The sequence below is a fragment of the Pempheris klunzingeri genome, chromosome 9 (genome assembly GCF_042242105.1).
Source record: "Pempheris klunzingeri isolate RE-2024b chromosome 9, fPemKlu1.hap1, whole genome shotgun sequence".
NCBI lineage: Eukaryota > Metazoa > Chordata > Actinopteri > Acropomatiformes > Pempheridae > Pempheris > Pempheris klunzingeri.
The window spans coordinates 15511741-15530827 of record NC_092020.1 but is presented as its reverse complement, the minus strand read 5'-3'; the positions used below and the strand labels follow the sequence as shown (position 1 = coordinate 15530827).

The window sequence follows — 19087 nt, the reverse complement described above, 5'->3', positions numbered from 1 at the left end:
CAATTGTTCATGTTATTGTACCATGTTGTTTATTTTGGGGTACTTAATAGAAAAAATGTCAACAAAACAGATGAGAAGTTCAGTTCAATGTATATCTCTTACATTTTCTATCTGAGAACTGTGTTATAAATAACCACATTTAGTGTAACATGTAAATTACAATAAATATATTAATTCCAGTACGACCAGAACAAAAACACTCTTTGAAGCCAAACAAACGTTCTCAGATTTCTGTTCTGGTGGGCTCATCACCCTCAGGATGTTCTTCCATCTGCAAAAGAAATGAAGTGTTGTTAGATTATGGGTTAAAATCACATGTCTAAAAGTGCTGCTATAGTAACTGGCTGGTGTCAGTGAACAACAAACGTCCCACTCACCTGAGCGGAGAAGCACCTGCCCCTGGGAATGAATTTCCATGATGTCACCCTCCTCAGTGATTCACGGAGGGATGCTGACAGCTCATGGGTGTCACACACCTGACAAACACATACATTATGGATACACATGTGACCTCTGTCACACCGTCGACAAGTGTGTGTATGCAGTATATCCCTGTGTGAACGCCACAGGTGTATTTACAGTGCAGCACATAACCTTATAGCATCTCTGCCAATGGCATCTTTGTCAAATTATGAGATGTGAAAGTGAACTTTTTTATTTTAGCATTAACTCTAAATATCTGCATATACATGTTTGGAATTGATTTTCCGCACCTTCATGGTGTTCAGACAGGCATTTCTGAAGTCCATGTTGCTGCTGCAGCTCACAATACTGATGGACGAGCTGAGAATCACTTCAGCAGCTGATCGCAGCTTCTCCTGGTCCTTGTCACACACAACATCCAAACACACTATTAGGGCTGAAATCCATTATTGATTTTCATTAATGTGCTGATTCTGCTTTCTAAATGACTAGTTGATTGGAAAATGTCACGCAATAATGAAAAATGATCATCGCAATCAAAGGTGACATCAAATCCATCAAAAGATATTTGAATTACACAGATAAAAAGCTGGTAAACACAGAAAATCCTCACAGGAGAAGCTGCAAAAACTGACATGTTTGACATCTTTGCTTGATAAATGACATCTACAATAAATTAATTACAAAACTGTTGTTGACTAATTCATTTTATTCTGTCAATTGATAACACCAGATTAAAAAAGTTCATGTGGATCTCAGACTTGCCCTTTTTCTGTGATTTTGGGCTTTCAGTGTTTTCTTCAGCTCAGTCTGAAGGGCTGTTGTGACTGCCTGCCTGTTGTTGTTCAGAATATCCTCCAGGTGGCGCTCAATCAGCACCTCTGTGACTGCAGAAGCATCTCAGATAGAAAGACAGAAAAATAGTTGTGAGAGACCAACGTTAACGCAGTGTTTTGTTAATCATACATGAAGCTGTCTCTCACCCATGTTGTCTGAGAGCTGGCAAATGAATGGGTCACTGTGCTGCAGGAGGAGGAAAAGCAGGAGACTCTGCTGCATCTGGGGAAAACCGGGTTCCTGCTCTGGATCCTCCGAGTTTTCTTGCTCTACCGTGTACACTGTGTCCCCGATGTGCACGAGATCTGCAGATGATGTTGAATATTTTTTGTTGCAAAGTAAAGGAAAACATCATCATCAGTGACTTCAAACAGTTAACACTCTGCAAGTTTATACTGGTTGAGGGAGCACTGGAGCACTGCAGCAATCACAACATGCACATAACATTGCGGTAATAATGGAGGACCCACCTTTGGATTGGGCATGTAGCTCTTATAACAGTTCTGCACATAAAACTTGAGTTCACTTAGGTTTACTGAATTAACAGATGTTTTAAGTCTTTTCTCCCTTTGCTGATATAATGTTTTATATCACGTGTTGTGAATGAATAAGCTACATGTGATTTGTGTAGCTGTGGTGTTGCTTGTGGTTGTGATTCACTGTGTAATCTACAAAGGAAAAAAAGAATTATCACCACAGAGCAGCTTGTCAGTGTCAGACAAGAGATTATTCAGTGATCCTCAGTTCCAGGCAGAGTTTTGACTTACAATAAACCAGATTGACTCAAACCTACTCTCTCACACATGGGTTAAAATAGTCCAAGATTTAGGAAGTCTTAAAGAAATTACTCAACTCAAATGACTGCTAACTTAATAGTTTGCTTGTGTTGCACAAATGTGTTGTGTGAACTAACCAGTTAAAACACCAAAGTCTCTCCAAAGCACAGACAAACTAACTGATTGACACACCGGTAGACCACCAACTCCTGTGTAAAAATTACTGGTTTTTTTTAACAGAGTCTGGTGGCTTTGAACTGAGAGATAAAACGGTTGTTTCTGGTTAAATAAAAAGGATCTTACAGGTCTATCTGTTCAGGATCCTTTCCATAATGTTGTCAGAACACTTAACAATCTGAGCCAAGCAAAAACAGGCACTTTCAGTGGACGTACGTTGATCTGGCACACAGCTACATTATGGCAATTGTGGCTCGATCCCCGCCCGCCCTCGGCTGTTGGCAGAGACGATATACTGGACCACTTCCAAATGTTTTTGCACTTACCAGTCATTTCAAACCGAGCATGTGTAAAAAAAAAAAAAATAGGGCCCAGGTTTAAAAATATAGGAGTTATCATTTAAGGTATGGATAGATGTATGCAACTAAACCCACTTAGTTAAGGTCAGGGAAAAACCACAGTCAGAGTTAAATATGACAAATGTAATCACAGATTTCTGGTGTAAAACAGAATGGAAACCTGAGCGTCCAATGTCCAAACTCAAACACATCGTGGACCCTTCCACACCTCAACTCTCCGCCGTGACAATTCTTTTGCTAAGTGAATACAACACTTCTTCTTGGACTAAAATTCACTGTTTGCAATGAGTGTTAATCATTAGTGCAGACTAGTTGCATGTGAACATATTTCACAATAGACAATGAAAATGTCCAGATCTGCAGTTAGAGCAGTTTCTAGCCAAGTACTGTGCCTCTAAGGCTTTTGTTAGTGGATTCTGTGTGTCTTCTTTTTTTCTACTTCCACTGTTCTGTCTGGCTTTAATTTCTCGGATTCACATAATGGGCTATTTGTGATCCGTTCAAGTTTTTATGAGCGTCTTCAGGCCAAGGCTGTGTGTACATTCTCTAACACATAAACACAAGTGGTGGAAATTAGTCTATTTCAAAACATCACTCTTTTAAGACAGGATTACTTGTCCTTGACTTCAAACCAACTTTAGGATCAAATTACACCCAGTATATGTGCTCCCATCAGTGGTAGTTCTCTACCTTTGAAGGAGGAGCACTGGAGGCCATGCAGGCCCAGTTCCTGACAGTCCAGATGTGCAGGGAGGTTCTGGAAGAAGGTGGAGGGTCCTGTGACTGGAACATTGCTTGGGCTGCAAACCAACACCTGGAGATGTGCCGTCAAGGAAGACTAATCTAAATCAAATGCTTGAGCCACTTCAACTGAGTCAACTTAAAGGAGCACTGGAGTTCCCCCTAAAAGTCTGAGCTTCACCTCACTGACCTCACTGACTCATTCCAAACCTCTCTCTAGCTCTCTTATTTATTAATTCATTGTTTTCTTGTGGACAACCAAGTGCAACAGAATAAATGTCCTCAAGGAGAGACAATGAGAAAATGTGCATTGTTATTGCCATAATGAACCAATACTGTGTCTCCCTCCTCTCTATTATGGTATCAGAACAACTATAAACATGACTTAATTTCTGACGTGGTCAAGCGGCACATCCCACAAACCGACACCAAACCTCAAGATACTTGACCTCCTCAGACTCTGAAGAGTTGGCCCTCATTCCTGCTTTTATACTCAGATGCAAACGGTCCCAGAGCGCACTGGAGGTCTGATGAAGCCAGCTGAAGCACTTCCTCTGTAAAGAGCAGAGGCACAATCCTCCAAAACAGACACTTGGCTGGGTCCAGAAATCTGGTCCTTGAAAATCACAAACAGAGCCGCTATAAACTCAGCAAAGGATATTTGTATGCGATTGAGTTGTGTTGCCAGGTTGGGGTACTGCAGCACACAGGGGCTGAGGAGCGTTACAGGCTGGATGCTGAGCTCCCCAAACAGGCCCTGGTCCATGGCTTCAGGTGGGATACTGAGCGGCAGCCTGTCTCCAATGACAGGGTGTCCTCCCTGACACCAGCACCCTTTCTTCACATACTCTGGAGGCCTTTGAACCCAATGAGAATGTATACTGAATGTATAATGCACTTCTATGTATAAAAGAGAACATGCCTTTACATGCTCCAGTCAGTTCAACAAGTTTTTATTGCATTAACAGATGAGGATCAGATTATTTTGGTTACACACCTCTACCTGTTTGGCTCCGTTATTTTCTAATGAAAGTAAGACACATTGATCCACACAAACAACTACACATTGAATAATGTTAAAAACAGCATAACTGACTGTGTACTACAGGTGACATCCAAGATCAGTGGTGGTTGGTCTGCCTGTGCAACTTTACTCTTCATCTTCACTCTGCAAAAACAGAAATGTTTGTACTAGAATAGCGAGCCTTTGTGTTTGCCTTATTCTGCTACTCTTACTCCTAAAGCTGAAAAACATACAGTAGTTAGCCAGTATTAAAATCTGATCAGCTGCTTTGCACACACACACACACAAACACACTCAAACACACACTTTATGAAACAAAACAGATCAACTCTGTGTTATTTAAAGTGACTGAATGAATCATTACATAATACACTGGACATGTCAAATGTACAATCACAAGGCCATCTCACAGGTTGGAGACTTGCTAGATTTATAAGAAAAGAAAGTTATGAGCTGTGCCTGCGTAGTAGCAGCAGTCCTACCTGAACTCTCGCTGGAAGGTCTGCTGACTTAATTTGAGTTTGAGGTGGATTTGGATCTGTGGAAAAGAAGGGCAGTCACATGTTTGCTCCCTACTTTAAAAGAACAGTGTGGATACAAATTCAGAGGGAAACAGATCCTACCCCTGCGTTAGTCAAACTGAACGCGTGCAGGAACGCTTCTATACGAGCATAAGACTCTGGGCTGAAAAGTCTCGCATCTTTCATCTGATATTAAGATACAGACAGAGATGATATGTCAGTCAGAGGCTCACTGTGATCATCTGTCATTAAAAAAAATGCTTACTAAGATCAATAAAGTGATCCCACCCAGATATCTTATTTCGACTTACAAAGAGGTTATTGTTGATAGGACAATGCTCAGACTCTAATGTCAGTAATCTTTATTCAGGCCAATAAAATACTTGTGAAGCATCAGCGTTGGTTGTACCTGAAAAGTCAGGAGTAATTTGAGGGGACCGTACAGGTCAGTGAAGGCGCACAGATCCTCAGGGTCAGGGTCAGGCTGAGGACACGGCCACACACAGGGAACCAAGCTCTCCTTCAAATCTGTGAGGACTAAAGCAGTGAAAAGAAGTGATGCGGTGTACAAAAGCTGAGAATGTGTGTATATGTTAGGTGTGTGTCCATGCATACCAGCTTGGAGCGCTTTCATTTTAATCCCTATGCACCAGGGACCAGCAGCTGCAACTGCACCACAATTGTAAACACTGTTACAACACTTTGTCCACAGTAATAAAGTCCAGGCTGAAACTGGTCCAATGCACTCATGCTTCAAAGTGACCAGTTAATCATGTCTGTGTTACTGTGGTGTTGGGTTTTATCTTTTTGGACTGGATGATTGCACTTTTTTTTTAGTTTTCTCTTAAATTCATGCAATGTTTGATATACGCATGTGTTTTCACCTTATTTTACAAATTTCACCTGAAATGAAATTTGATTCATTCATAGATGGTTACTACCCGTGTTAGCTTTGCCATTTCTGATCTAAATAATCAAAAATGAATGACTTAATTTATCATACACATCACAGGATAGCTCTGGTTATACACTGTCAACACCATATTAGACACTGCTGCATATCACGTTGCACATCAGTTTATTGAAGAAGAAACTATGAATTAACCTCCCTTAATTGATGATCGATTAAGTGTTAACTAATCATGTTGGTCATAGTGACATGATCACTTGTTAATGGTAAGATTCATGATACATCCGGCATTAAATCATAATCAGCCGTGCATTTATTAGGCATTACAGAAGTATATGATTTGTACCCTTATTGTAAAGTGTTACCAGAATGGCTATAATACAACTGTGCTTACAAATAAGGCAGCTGACTTTTTTCCAACAACGGTTATTGACCTATATTTCATATATTTATCTATATGATTTCTATTTATATCATATTTTCAGTATTTAAAGAAGAGGTAATCAAATGTACAGCTGCCATAATAACTTCCCACTGTCAGAGCACAGTTTGGGTTAAGTTTTGATAAATGTTTCCACCTGATCAAATGGGACAGCGCACTTGAAGGCAGCATGGCCGAGTGTCAAACCTCACCACTGCAGTTCAAACATTGAACAGAAGGTCAAACCTCACCACTGCAGTTCAAACATTGAACAGAAGCTCCTGTTTCAGTCCACAGCAGCACCAAAAGTCCCCCAGCAGCCTTTAAACCGCGACGTTGTCTTTGCTTCCTCAAAAGCATGACCAACCGCAACACCTGAAGTAGTAAATAATTAAAAACACACACACACACACACACACACACACATAGTCCCAGTTTAGCATGCTAAAGCTAACACATGCTACATTATGCTAACATACGTGATGCTAGTTGGCTTCAAACTTTGACTGACGGGTCTCCACTTTATAAATAATCATGAGCAGATATTAAAAGTAGATTAAACACTTATTTCCCACGTCCAAACGTCGTATCTCTACAATATAACCATCATTTATAGTTAAACCATCACCTGCTGTATCTCTCCGAGCATCCTGATGACTTGATGTGCTAGCTCCTGATAAATTACACCCAAACTTCTTCTACATTCTGTATCACAGCCAGAGATGAAAGTACTATGGATATGTGAATACAGTGGTAATGCAATACAAGTGAGTTGAGGAATATAGATAGGAAGTCTATAAATCTATAATTAATTCAAGATTCAAGATTCAAAGTGTTTATTGTCATGTGTACAGTGTAGAAACGGGTTTCCCTGTACAATGAAAATCTTACTTTGCCATCCGCACCGAATGCCAAAGAGTGAAAAAGAAGAGGATAGATAATTAATGAGGAAATCACTTTGACCTAATTATGGTAATATATACATACATACATATATATATATATATATATATTCAAATATATCATAGTCTAAAAAAATAGCTGCAAGTGTGCTAAATCTGTACTTTACTGTATGTGTGCAATTACATAAATAAACTCCTCTTGATGTTTTTAAACAAAATGTACAGAAATGACTGGAGACATGGCTTACTAGTTTTTTCTAGAGCTTTCAACCAGATCTCACAGTCATCCCTGGCAGGCTGTTTGTCAACGTGTGCTGTCTGTCTGTAGTATTTTTAATGCTACCACTGCGCACATCTTTGTATCATGCAGTCAATGATCCCCACAAAAAAGCTACATGTAAATCTGAATAAGGAACATAATTTATTTGACATTTATTAATACATTTTAAATACAATGATGTAGTGTATGAAAACATCAAGTATCAAAAAATAAACAAAACACATCAAAGTTTCTCTATTTTCACTGTCTAGCTTTCACAATTTCTATTCATATAAGTACATGAGGCTTTGCTTCAACACGAATCACTTTCCCTCCCTCTGAGACCACTCCCTGTAGGCTCCTTGATAATTACGTGCACTGAAACAGAAGACAGACACATTTTAGAGCCATTAGAAAGAGTAATTTATGTAAACATGATATGAGACAATCCTAAAACAGTGAGGGTTATTAATGTAAGAGATCTGGGTTGCCTGTTTGAAAGATAGATACGCTGTGTGTGTGTGTGTGTGTGTGTGTATACAATGTGTAGTAGCCAACAACTTATTTACTTCACGTATCCAACTTTGCAGGCCTTGTCTGTGGCAATTCCCCCTCGCTTGCCCACCTGGCAGTGAAACACCAGCTCTGACGCATCTAGCAGTGGCTTGGTTACCCCGTACTTGGCCTTGAATTCTTCTGGCTCCATTGCAAGAGCAGCCTCCACTGAATCAACTGAATAATTAAAGGGAGGAATGCAGAAAATTATTTCAAGATTGAATAGATGATAAATATAAACATCGCATGACAAACTAGACTACAGAACACTGATGTTTATCCTCAACTGCACACTTTTACATATTCAGGATGTGAAACAACACAACCAGGAAAACTTTGGTTTGAATGATAAGTGGTAACACTGAGGGGGGGGGCAATAATAGGTACTGTATTTATTTCTAACCATGATATTCTTTTTTTCCCTCCATGTAAATTAATTTAAAAGAAGCTCACTTGGGATGTGAACTGATCCTGGAATACGTCCTTTGTCCACTTCCTCTTTGCTGCGGACATCAACCAGAAGGAGATTCTGGCTCTTTCCCACAAGTGCTTTCAGTTCCTCATAGGAGATTTCCTTGGTGACTGTCAGTGAGAGAGGAGACACATTAAGAACTACTCCCACAAAACTGTACGTTTCACATAAACTCCACAATATAAGAATGTTGGCTGAAGAAGAGAACATTAATGTATTGGATCAGTACTTGGCAGATATCCTGAGTTGAGGTGTGGGAATCGGTATCAATAGTGCACTTGCCTTCATTATTTATGATATTTGACTGTTATTGAATTGCTGATAAAAATCACAGGCTTGGATGATGATTAAAGAGGTCTGTAACCAGGTTAGGATACAAAGGGGTGGACTGCAGGTTTAGAAAATCCACCTCCACCTTCAGGGTCCACATAATTGCTCCCTCATGTTGGCACTCTTATTTTTTCTTAACAGTGTGTGTGTGTGTGTGTCTGTGTGTGATAATTAGGAGTAAAGGTACATTGCCACTACACGCCTTTGATGTAACAGATTATGTAGGTATGTAAACGCTTATCATGTTTTGCTTGACTTGGCTGGTTTGTTGGTTGTTGCTCCGGTGAGCTGTTGGCATTCCCTCAGGATACAAGTAGCTTCCTGCTTAAAGACTTAATTATCTGCTGAGTCATCCTGACCCATAACAGTAGCTTATTCGGATAGGAATAAGTAAATATTCCTACAACGAGGAATTGTTTCATCATTAATATTTACTAGTTATAAAAATCTGTGTACAAGATAGTTTGCTGAATGCAACGACAAGGGACCTGAATAATGTCAATGCCGCCTCTTCACCTGCCATAGTTTTTTAGTAACTAAACAAACGTTAGCTAACTAAATAGCCGAAATTAAAGCTGCTAAACCAACACAAAGGGTGTTTAAAGTCGTCATTCATAACATTCAGATAGGCTGCAGTTAGACTTAAGGGGGTAAAGTGACAGACACTCACCTGGACTCGCCATCCTAGTTGATTGAGGTTGTTATAAATTATAATTTCACACGTTGTGAACAGGAGTTCGTCTTCTTCCTCACTTTGCTTAGCGACTAATCATCATTGGCTGAAACGCCGAGAGAGGGCGGGACTTAGCCTGAAAGACGTCAGTCATTGGCCAATGAAATCAATTTCTCGCTTGTACTGTTTTTACAAGACTTTCAAAATAAAAGTTGTTCTTATCACGTGTGGAAATATATACTTGAAGCATATATTTCTACACGTTGCTGTACTTATTGACATCCTCGTGGTGCTGCAACAACCGAATTTTCAATAAAGGTGTAACTTAGATAATAAGTAACGACTAATTCGTATCTTAAGTAAAAGCGCTCATTATGACGAATGGCCCCTTTCAGTATAACATTAATGAACATAAATGTTATCACTGAGTAATTACTATTTATCCATTAATTTGTCGAAGTGGAGCTAATTTCGATGATTTTGTATCCTATATGCATATTATTGTATATAATGACAATTTGTTTTGTATGATCAAAATCTCAATCTAAATCAACATGCATGAGACATTTTGATCTGACCATCCTTCCAGTAAAGTTTCAGAGACTTGATGCCAAGGCACTTAAAAATTGTTGCAACATGTGGACCAATGCAAAACATTTCAGATGAAAGCTAAATTTCAACGCAAACATTTTACACAGTTTTTATTAAAATAAGTTTAATTTCTTACAAAAGTTTCAGTCAGTATCTACATCCTAGAAAATAACATTCACAATTAAATTCAGCCAAAACAATCTAATAAACCTACAAAGCTTAATTTGCCAGCAAATTAACCCGTAGCGTATCACTGAATTACCCATTTGTTAGTGTTATTCCATTAACACCACTCTACATTTCCCATAATTGTGTACAAATTCCTTGAAACAAGACTGTAAGCAGAGACTTAATTCTATAATCAGTTATAACACTACCCCAGAACTACTTTCTTTGTGTTGATGATTACATCTGCTCAGTGTGACTGGGATGGATTGTCTGATTTGAACTAGCCTGGATCACAGTGTTCCCCCCGTGCTGTAAGAAGGGTTCCCTTGTCCATCAGTGGAGTCTCTCTTTGCCTTTTGACAAATTTGATATTTCCAGAGGATCACAGCTGTTATGATAAGAAGAAGAAGGAGGGTGAGTCCTCCTCCTATGATCCCAGCCAACAGATTATGGTCAGAAGAACCAGTGAGCTCATACCGCTTACAGGAAAACATTGAGGAAGGGCTGCGTCCTGCATTGTTCACCGCCTCCACGCACACCTTAGTCCCAACTTCTAAAGGGCCGACCACGCCTCGTCGCAAAACGTCCTCAAACTTCTGGGCTTCTTCTTCCTTTCCCTCAATCACCACTCTGTACCCAGACACCACAGACAATGGAGCACACCACTGGACCTCTATCTTCCCCATGTTATCCCCCTCACTGACTGGCAGCAGGTCTTTGATGAGCGGTGGACGAGGAAGCTCATCAGCCCCACTGACCCCAGGACAGAGGCACCCAGTTTTTGCCGAAAGATGGCTGCAGGGCTCCTGATGCTCCAAGCAGGGGTCGTACTGGCAGAACGGGTCCTGTCGGAGGATGGTCGTCTTCACGGGGGTCAGCACTTCAGGAAGAGAGCTGTCATTGTAGTCTCCATAATCATAGTTTGGATCTAAACCAGTCATGTATATGATCCGTGGATAGGTGACGGGAGGTGAAGTAGAGGCAGCGTGAGAGAAAAAGTTGGAATGTAATAGAGGCCAGACACTCAGAAAAAAGAGAGGCATAGCCAGGTTCCTGTACAGTGACATCATCTCTGTGGACAGAAATAACAAATGATGAGAAAAATAATACAGCTATGAATAATACGGCAGTAACACTGTTATCATTGTTAACAGAGGCAGATGAATGGACAATGAAAAGTTAGCAGTGTTAGTGGATATTTATCTACTCAGTCTAAGAGAGGAAATATTAAATCGTCATTGGTCTATTGAGGAAGAGGGTTAGGGGCCACATCTGAAAAATGTATTAGTGTTCAGACCGAATTGTCAGAATTCTGACTTAAAACTCATAATCTGAGAAAAAAAAAATCAGAATTAAAACTCTGAGAACTTCTGAGAATCGAGTCAGAACTGAAATACACTTTTTAACATGTGGCCTTAATCATCACTCCTACTCTATTTACCTTGCATATTCAAATCATAGAGGCATGTTATAAGAAGGAAGTTAAAGTGTAACTAAAGTGGAATACAGGAACTGACATCAAGAAGTAGAGTTGATGGTAGTAGTGGTCACTGCGTCAACACACGGGAACACAGAAATACAGAACTTAATTACAATACTAGACAAAATAGCATGGCAACAAGTGGTACTAAGGATAAGAAATGGTATTTGAGATTTTAAGATTATTTTCCCTTTTGACAGAAGACAAGAAAGGTTTGTTGAGAGTAGGAAGAAATCAAGCAAATTTCTTTCCAAAGTTCATGGCTCAAAAATGGCTTTGCGTGCAATCAGACATTTGCGATGTTTCAGTTTCCATCCTGTAAACAGCCTTAGATAAATAAATTCTGAGTGCTGGAAGAAAAAAATACAACTATTGTGGTGACCCCAATCACCATTTTCTCCAGGCAACAAGCCAGATGAGCTCTGTGGGAACCCAAAGCTGAATCAAGGCACTGATGGATTTTCACTTTACACTCTGTGGTTGATGTTAAAATAATTCTGATACTCATCTTTTCTTGTGCCTTTAACGTCTACTGATCTCCAAACATGAGTATCAAGGCATTCCATTGTTGTGCATCTGGTGAACACATGTCATCATAGTCATAAAAATCATCCACATGTAAAGAAAAGTGTTCAAAATGATTTACTTACCCATAGTTGGTGATGGATATTTCAACTGTTTATTCGCTCTTTCTCCCTTGTTCCCACTCGGTCTGGTCTGCTCTCACCGTGTACTCACTCACTCACTCACTCGTCTCCTTTTCTCACCGTCTTTAAGTTGTTTCTCTCAGACTCTCTCCTCCTTCTCCTCCTCCTCAACACCCCCTCTTTTCTTTTCCCTCAGCGCCTCTCCCTCCCCTTTTACTCTTTGATACTCTGCCTCTCTCCTCTGTCTTTTGTCACGTCTTGCCTCCTTCTCTTTCTCAACAAGGCTTCCAAGCAGCCATCATTGGTCTTTTACATTTCTTTGTGTGGAATTTTCTTGACAAAAAAAGGTGGTGGTGGTGGTGGTGGGGTGTCACCATGTGCCTGTGTGCTGCACTGCAAATTAATTTGTTGAGCAGCAACAGGAGGCAGGCTTGTGCATGTTGCAATCCGTAGGTGCAACTGCCTGGTTCTGATTACTTCTTTAAGAGCTAAACTTCCTGCATACTCTGCAGGTGTTCTTGTGGAAACAAACAGCGCATAAGGTCTCTTCAGTGTGTGTTTATGTGTGCCTTTGAGAGTGGGGGGTGAAGAATGCATGCATGTGTATTTATTATGGACCCCCTCCACCTCTTGTAGCCCCCAGTGTGACAAGCTGGAGACGACTGATAAAGGCTTTCTTCTCTCTTGTCCTTTTATGGGGTGAAGCTGGCAGCGCAGGCATGTTCTTTCTTATTCCAAATGCCCGCATTGCACAGATGAGAGGAAAAGTACCAGGGCAGAGTTCTTTTCTCCTTCTTTTCCAACTTCAAAACTGCTCGACTTTACTGGACTTATACAATTAAAACTCACGATGTCTTGCTCTTATTCTTAAAATAAATGGTTCCATTAACGTTAGAGTCGAGTTGAAATAAAGTACATGTGCATTTACAAGAATTGTTTGGAGAGCAAAAGCAACAACATAGAGGAGACGGTTACAGATAAGGAGGTTATGAGAGTGTGCACTTGCATGAACAAATTAAATTGTTATGTTCATATAAAGGCAAAATGATTTAATAATGTTTTCATAAGATAAGGCCTGAGCGTACAGAAACAATAAATTATTGGGAGATGAATTAACACTGAAGAGAGGTTTAAATGTACTGCCACTTAAAAAGGAATAGCAGGAAATAGACTACAGATTTATGTGCTGTTTTCTGCATTTAATTGGGAGAAAATGTGGTCTTCAGATTTATGTACGTTGTGTGTACAGTTGTATATATGCATGAACATGTTGTACAGATGAGATTCAGTTAAGACTGAATGTGAAAGAATCCAAAGTCAGAAAAAGTATGCTGCACACCAAAACTCATTTAACTCATTTAACATGAGGTGTAGCATATCTGGGGCAGCATGGTGGTGCCTCTCTAGTCAGAATAGTAATTAAAGATACCCACAATAACACTCTTACTGTCAGACATTGTATTTCAAGGTATCTACAAGTTCCATTTTCCAGACACTTATAATCTTTTCTCTCTTTAACAGTCTATTGAAATAGTCAATTAAATTGATTACCATGGAATTTGGTACAAATATTTAGGACAAAGCACACTGACTTTTGTGATCCCTGACATTTCCTCAACCTCCACAATAAGACTGACACCCTCTGATTCTTACTAAAATAAATTAACAGCTATTGGTTGGGTTGAATTGCCAGGAAATTTGGAACAAACAGTCATGGTGCCCGGAGGATGAATACTAATGACTATGGTGATCCCCTGACTTTTCATCTAATGCCAAAAGCAGGTCACAGTTTTCATTCATGTTTTCATATGTGTGGTGCTAATTAGCAAATGTTAGCATGCTACCACAAAAACTAAGATTGAGAACATTATACCAGCAAAACATAGACATGTTAGCATTGTCGTTGTCTCTGCAATCACTGAGCTTAGCATTTAGTCAAGTTCAGCATCACAGAGCTTTTAGCAAGGCTGGAAACTTTTATGTCTCGTTTATGATAAGCAGCAAGTCAATAAAAAACCTTGCAAGTGATTCTAAGTCTGATTGAATGATTGTTAGACCCAAATATATAAAAAGTATATATATATGCATCAAAACCATGTATATATTTTTTGAAATTCAGAATTTCATATCCACATCCGAGGATGTAGATGTGAAACAAGGAGGGGGCTTCTCCTCAAGTCTAGCCTCATTGGAACAGTTTTTTTTTGCCTTAAGCTTCAGGTTGTTTTGGCTGCATGAGACAACCATCTCTGCCACCCCCATTCTGTCCCTCTGTCCACAACATCAGCAGCTGATAAGTTTCCACATCGTGCCCGTAACTGAATGGTACAGGTTGCTGTGACTTATCAGAAGTCTAAGTGATTCATTTCAACATTCATTCCTGAATCAGAGAATCCATCTCCAAGATCTTTGATCTCTATGTCCAAGTTCCAATTTATTCCAGAAATGTTCTCACATTTCCAGGAGTAGTAGTTGGACAGTATTTTCCATCCAGCTTTTTACCTTCTGATTGGTGAGTGCTGAACCATCTCACCATGTCTACTTGAATTAACAGTTTCAAATACAAAGAAACGTAAACACACAAACATAACATCGGTGATTTTTGGGGATGTGGTACTGTAAGAGTGTCACTGTTTCTGTGGGTGATCACAGAACAGTCTGTGAGCCATAGCTACACCCATTAAAATTGTGTGGGTGTCCACTGGAATCATTTAGACAAGCTCATGTGCTGTTTGTATGTGTGAGCTCATACTTGTGTACGGCTAAGATTACATCAGAAAACGAAAGAGCGCCTCTTATGTTCATATAAGGGAAGAGGACAAGACAGAGACAAACACAAACAAGTATGTGAAATGCTTACTGCGTCTGCAAACCACAAAAATCTGTTTTTCAGATCGTCTTTTTTGTCTCTTGCACTTTGCCTCTAACTATCAAATCCTTATAACTTATCAGAGAGAGTAACAAAAGGACTCCGGGCATTTTCCTATATATATGACATGTGGTAAACTACTTAACACTACACCTACAACGTCATTCAGTTATACCGTATAGTGTCAGTGACTAACAGACAGCTCATTGTTCAGTTAACACTCATGATCATGGGCAAGTTGGTCAATGCCTGATGTATATCTAGGCCAAACCTTCAAGTGAAACCAAGCACAGCAAAGGAGGAAGACACATAACTAAGCAATCTGATTGCGCCACTGATGTGTTTTGCTGTTTTGTCTGCATTGTGTTAAAGCTATCAGTGTTCGCATTTGAATTACTTCAAAGTGGCCAACATCCCTAAGGAGACAGCGGTCACTGTATATAATTTTCCGCTGTCAGTGCCAGCCCAGCATGCTGAAGTTTTGTTTAAACTGTGGATCCAAGGCCCCCGAGGAATGAAGGAAGCCGCTGAGTGTGAGTCATGCTACTCGAGATAATGACTAGCCCGCCAGTGCATTTTCCCTCACTCACCACCACAGCATGTTTGAGCATGCCGCTGAACATGTTCCAGACAACCTGCATGCATCCCTGCCACCATCGCCATTCACAATTTCACAAGAGCATTGTAACACAATAGTCATTTTAGGCAGGAATTTTTCTTAACAACTCTCACAGTCACTTACTCAGTCAGCCCTCATCTTTCAGAGTGTGACTTTAGAAGGGAGGAGACAGAAATGTGTGGGCCTCTTACAGATGCTCATTCCCTCTCCTACCCACACCTCTCCAAGGAATTAAAGTATTCCAACTCAAACAGGAAGCACTACTATTGACTATATCCCCATCACCTTTGACCCCCCCTTCATTCAAAAGGAATCCCAGCCTAGTCCTGTAACCAGACACAGCAAAGTTGTATAAACTGCTATTTTTAGCTAAATAACGCTGTGGAGCCAGAGTGGGCTATGCTGGCGTGATGTTCCTCGAGGGTCTAATTGGAAACAGCCGCGTGATTGTGATGTAGCAGCTTCAGCTGATGACGAGGTCCTGCAGTCCTGCCTCCGCTGCATGTTTGTGTGACTGCAAATAATTATTATAAACAGTGGGCTGGTAACACTGAAACCACCCTGCAAGGGGCCTGGTTCAGTTTAAATCCACCCTCCTGATATGAATCTCCATGGGTGTTCATAGATATTAACTTTTGATAGGGGAGGAATTGCAGCATTTATGTATCCTATTAATGTTATACAAGACAGCTCAGACTAGATTTACTTGGATTGGTTTACATACTGACGCAGTGGCAGCCAATACAGACGTGACGTTAATAGAGACGTTAATACGTGTCAGGTGTTTTCTGATCAGCCACAGGATAGGTCACAAATAGATAAAATAACATAAACTGTACTTTCCACCCACAAAGTCTGGGTGGAAAGTGGGCACATTGGCCATACTGTACTGTAAGTCTTAGTTGGTTACCTGCCAGTGTGACTGCAGGACTCCACTAGATCATAATCTATATTTACAGCATATACAGCAACTTTTGTGTTGTTATCCACAAGAGATCAAAACAACATACATTAGCTATCGAACTGTTACATATTTGTCTTTGAATAAATGGCACTGAATGTGAAATGTTGGGTAACTTCCTTGCTATAGCGTGATACTGAACAACCCCTTACACTGTGTTGTAGCTCCACTCAGTGGTGAACACTTGTTTCTGTCACATGAATTTAAAAAAATTACAAATGACATAAAAAAATAAAAGTGCCTTAGGGAGTAATCAAACCATGGTTTTATCTATTTGAGGTTATCTAATTGAATCTAATAATAAAATGGGCTAACTTGATTTGATTTACTTTTTGTGCCAGGAAAATAATGTGTTTGGACATAATAAATTATGTCCAAACACAGAATACAGGAGTCGAAGAGATTAGATAAATCTTTATCTGCATTTTAGATCAAAATGGCAATATGTGGTTAAACATATTTCATATTCTATTTTGAACACTTCCTTTATATGCTGGTCCAAGTTCCCAAAAACAGTGTTAACAGCACAGACAACAGCAATGACACAGGACAGAAAAAATAGATCTACCTATATACAGCATACACATACTGTGCACATATTCATCTACAAAGTACACACATATATACATAAACATATTCTGCATATACACATATAGGCCTATGCACACACATACATATAAATAAGTATGCACACACAACTATACAGTACAATAAAAATATATTTCATATCCATAATCTCAATATTGTGTACAATGGGCATATCAGAGAAGATTATCATACATTTGATTTTTGTTGCTTACTCATTTGAAAGCACACTACTCAAGTGTGAAATTCATTCATTTTAATTATCTCTGCCTGGGGACTCTCTCTCTCACTTCATACAGAATAATCTGGGGAAGTTGAGCAGCTTTTACTTGGAAGCTGCACAGCTGACCTACATGTTTAGAAACACAACATAATTATCATCCCAGCCTAATTTCAGCCTATAATTATTGTCTTTTTGACAGTGCTGTTGGAAGCATTTAGAGGTTTTAATTGAGTTAAATAGTACATTTACAGAAGCACTAAACTCAAATACAATTTTGAGGTACTTGTATTTAACGTGAGTATTTCCATTATATTCTTTAAACTTCTATCCAGCTCTACATTTCAGATGGAAAATATTGTACTGTTTACTCCACTACGAGTGTTGACATTCACAGTAACAGTTACTCATTAGAATAATTATGATACTTTGCAGATTAGCTCAAGCATTCAAACCATAATTTTACAAGTAAAATTTGCACAGCTGGATATTATAGACATATGAATGGATTCATACTGATGTATGAATTTCTATGTAGCACTTAAAAATAGTATTTACTTGTAATGGGGGTATTTATTACACTGTGGTTTTGCTACTTTTACTTGGGAGAAATAACTGAATACTTCCTCCACCACAGCTACACATGTCAAATAAATGCAACTGAGTAAAAAGTAACACATCCCCCACAGATATATAGTAACATACAGATATTAAGTTGCATAAAATGGAAATAATTAATGCTAAGTAAGCAGTAAGTACATTTACCAGAGGCCTACTAGTACTCATTTTAGTACGAGTGAATTTACTTACTTATTTACTTTCCACCTCTGGTGTTTGAACATATTTTGCCATATTTTGTAGCTGGAGCACCACCAGAAACTTTTTGCCCAGTCTATTGCACAGTTAACGCGTTAAATTAGCAGGGACGCCCCCAGAAATTTTTCACAGGGGGGGCCAGATAGGGCCAGTGAAAATCCTGGGATGGCACACCAAAACCAAAAACAATAATGGAATTTCAAGAGGAAAAGCTGTTGTAAGTATTGAGGCTAGTCAAAATCGATGTCAGTATGAGAGTTAAGGAATCACGTACTCATATACTTTCTAATTTTACAGTTAACGTTACTTAGATGTACATGCACTAATACAGTACAAGCCTATCTTAGTAAGTATTGGTTTATTTATGAGTTAGGAAATTCATTGTTCTAATAGGGTAGTTGTATTATACAGTATTGTATTAAACAGTTACAGGGAAGTCTACTCAAGTTTAAAAGCACCACACAGAGGCCTTTGATTGTTTTTAATACAGCTTTATTCTGCTGTAAACATGTAAGAGACTATGTCCACAAAAGCATTGTCTTTGACAATAGACATTTGACCATAGCTCTGTGAGTATTCTAGCCATGCGTGCGCACTGTGCCAGTCTTTCTTGAAGCCTCGTCTTCTGTCCCCTTGAAGAGTACGAGGGAAAAACTTGAGATGCTGCTGTTTGGGCCCTCTGATCTTGACTGGGAAATATCTGTGATGAAACATGAGGAAAATAAGTTATTCTGAATTTAAAATAGCAGCA

General features: G+C 39.4%; 2 protein-coding genes and 1 long non-coding RNA gene across 3 annotated transcripts; all 3 read right to left on the bottom strand.

The window, feature by feature from the left end:
• Nucleotides 1-118: 118 nt before the first annotated feature.
• Nucleotides 119-819, bottom strand: LOC139206744 (uncharacterized). Its single transcript, XR_011585011.1, has 3 exons — nucleotides 714-819; nucleotides 378-476; nucleotides 119-271 (listed from the first exon to the last, which is right to left on the bottom strand). It is a non-coding gene; the product is annotated as an uncharacterized lncRNA (long non-coding RNA).
• A 6189-nt stretch (nucleotides 820-7008) lies between these two features.
• tstd1 (thiosulfate sulfurtransferase like domain containing 1) lies at nucleotides 7009-9463 on the bottom strand. Its single transcript, XM_070837077.1, has 4 exons — nucleotides 9378-9463; nucleotides 8359-8487; nucleotides 7920-8082; nucleotides 7009-7728 (listed from the first exon to the last, which is right to left on the bottom strand). Exons 1-4 carry the CDS (start codon nucleotides 9388-9390, stop codon nucleotides 7674-7676), a joined length of 360 nt encoding a protein of 119 aa, XP_070693178.1. The 5' UTR covers nucleotides 9391-9463; the 3' UTR covers nucleotides 7009-7673.
• Nucleotides 9464-10065: 602 nt separating this feature from the next.
• On the bottom strand, nucleotides 10066-12363 carry LOC139207351 (LRRN4 C-terminal-like protein). Its single transcript, XM_070837047.1, has 2 exons — nucleotides 12270-12363; nucleotides 10066-11211 (listed from the first exon to the last, which is right to left on the bottom strand). Exons 1-2 carry the CDS (start codon nucleotides 12271-12273, stop codon nucleotides 10430-10432), a joined length of 786 nt encoding a protein of 261 aa, XP_070693148.1. The 5' UTR covers nucleotides 12274-12363; the 3' UTR covers nucleotides 10066-10429.
• Between the last annotated feature and the right edge of the window lie 6724 nt (nucleotides 12364-19087).

Excerpts from the sequence above, each read along its gene's own strand:
- tstd1 (XM_070837077.1), bottom strand. Across the intron at positions 8,083-8,358 it reads AGGATCAGTTCACATCCCAA|TTGATTCAGTGGAGGCTGCT; the intron begins GTGAGCTTCTTT and ends TTAATTATTCAG. Across the intron at positions 7,729-7,919 it reads TGCAAAGTTGGATACGTGAA|TGCACGTAATTATCAAGGAG; the intron begins GTAAATAAGTTG and ends CTTCTGTTTCAG.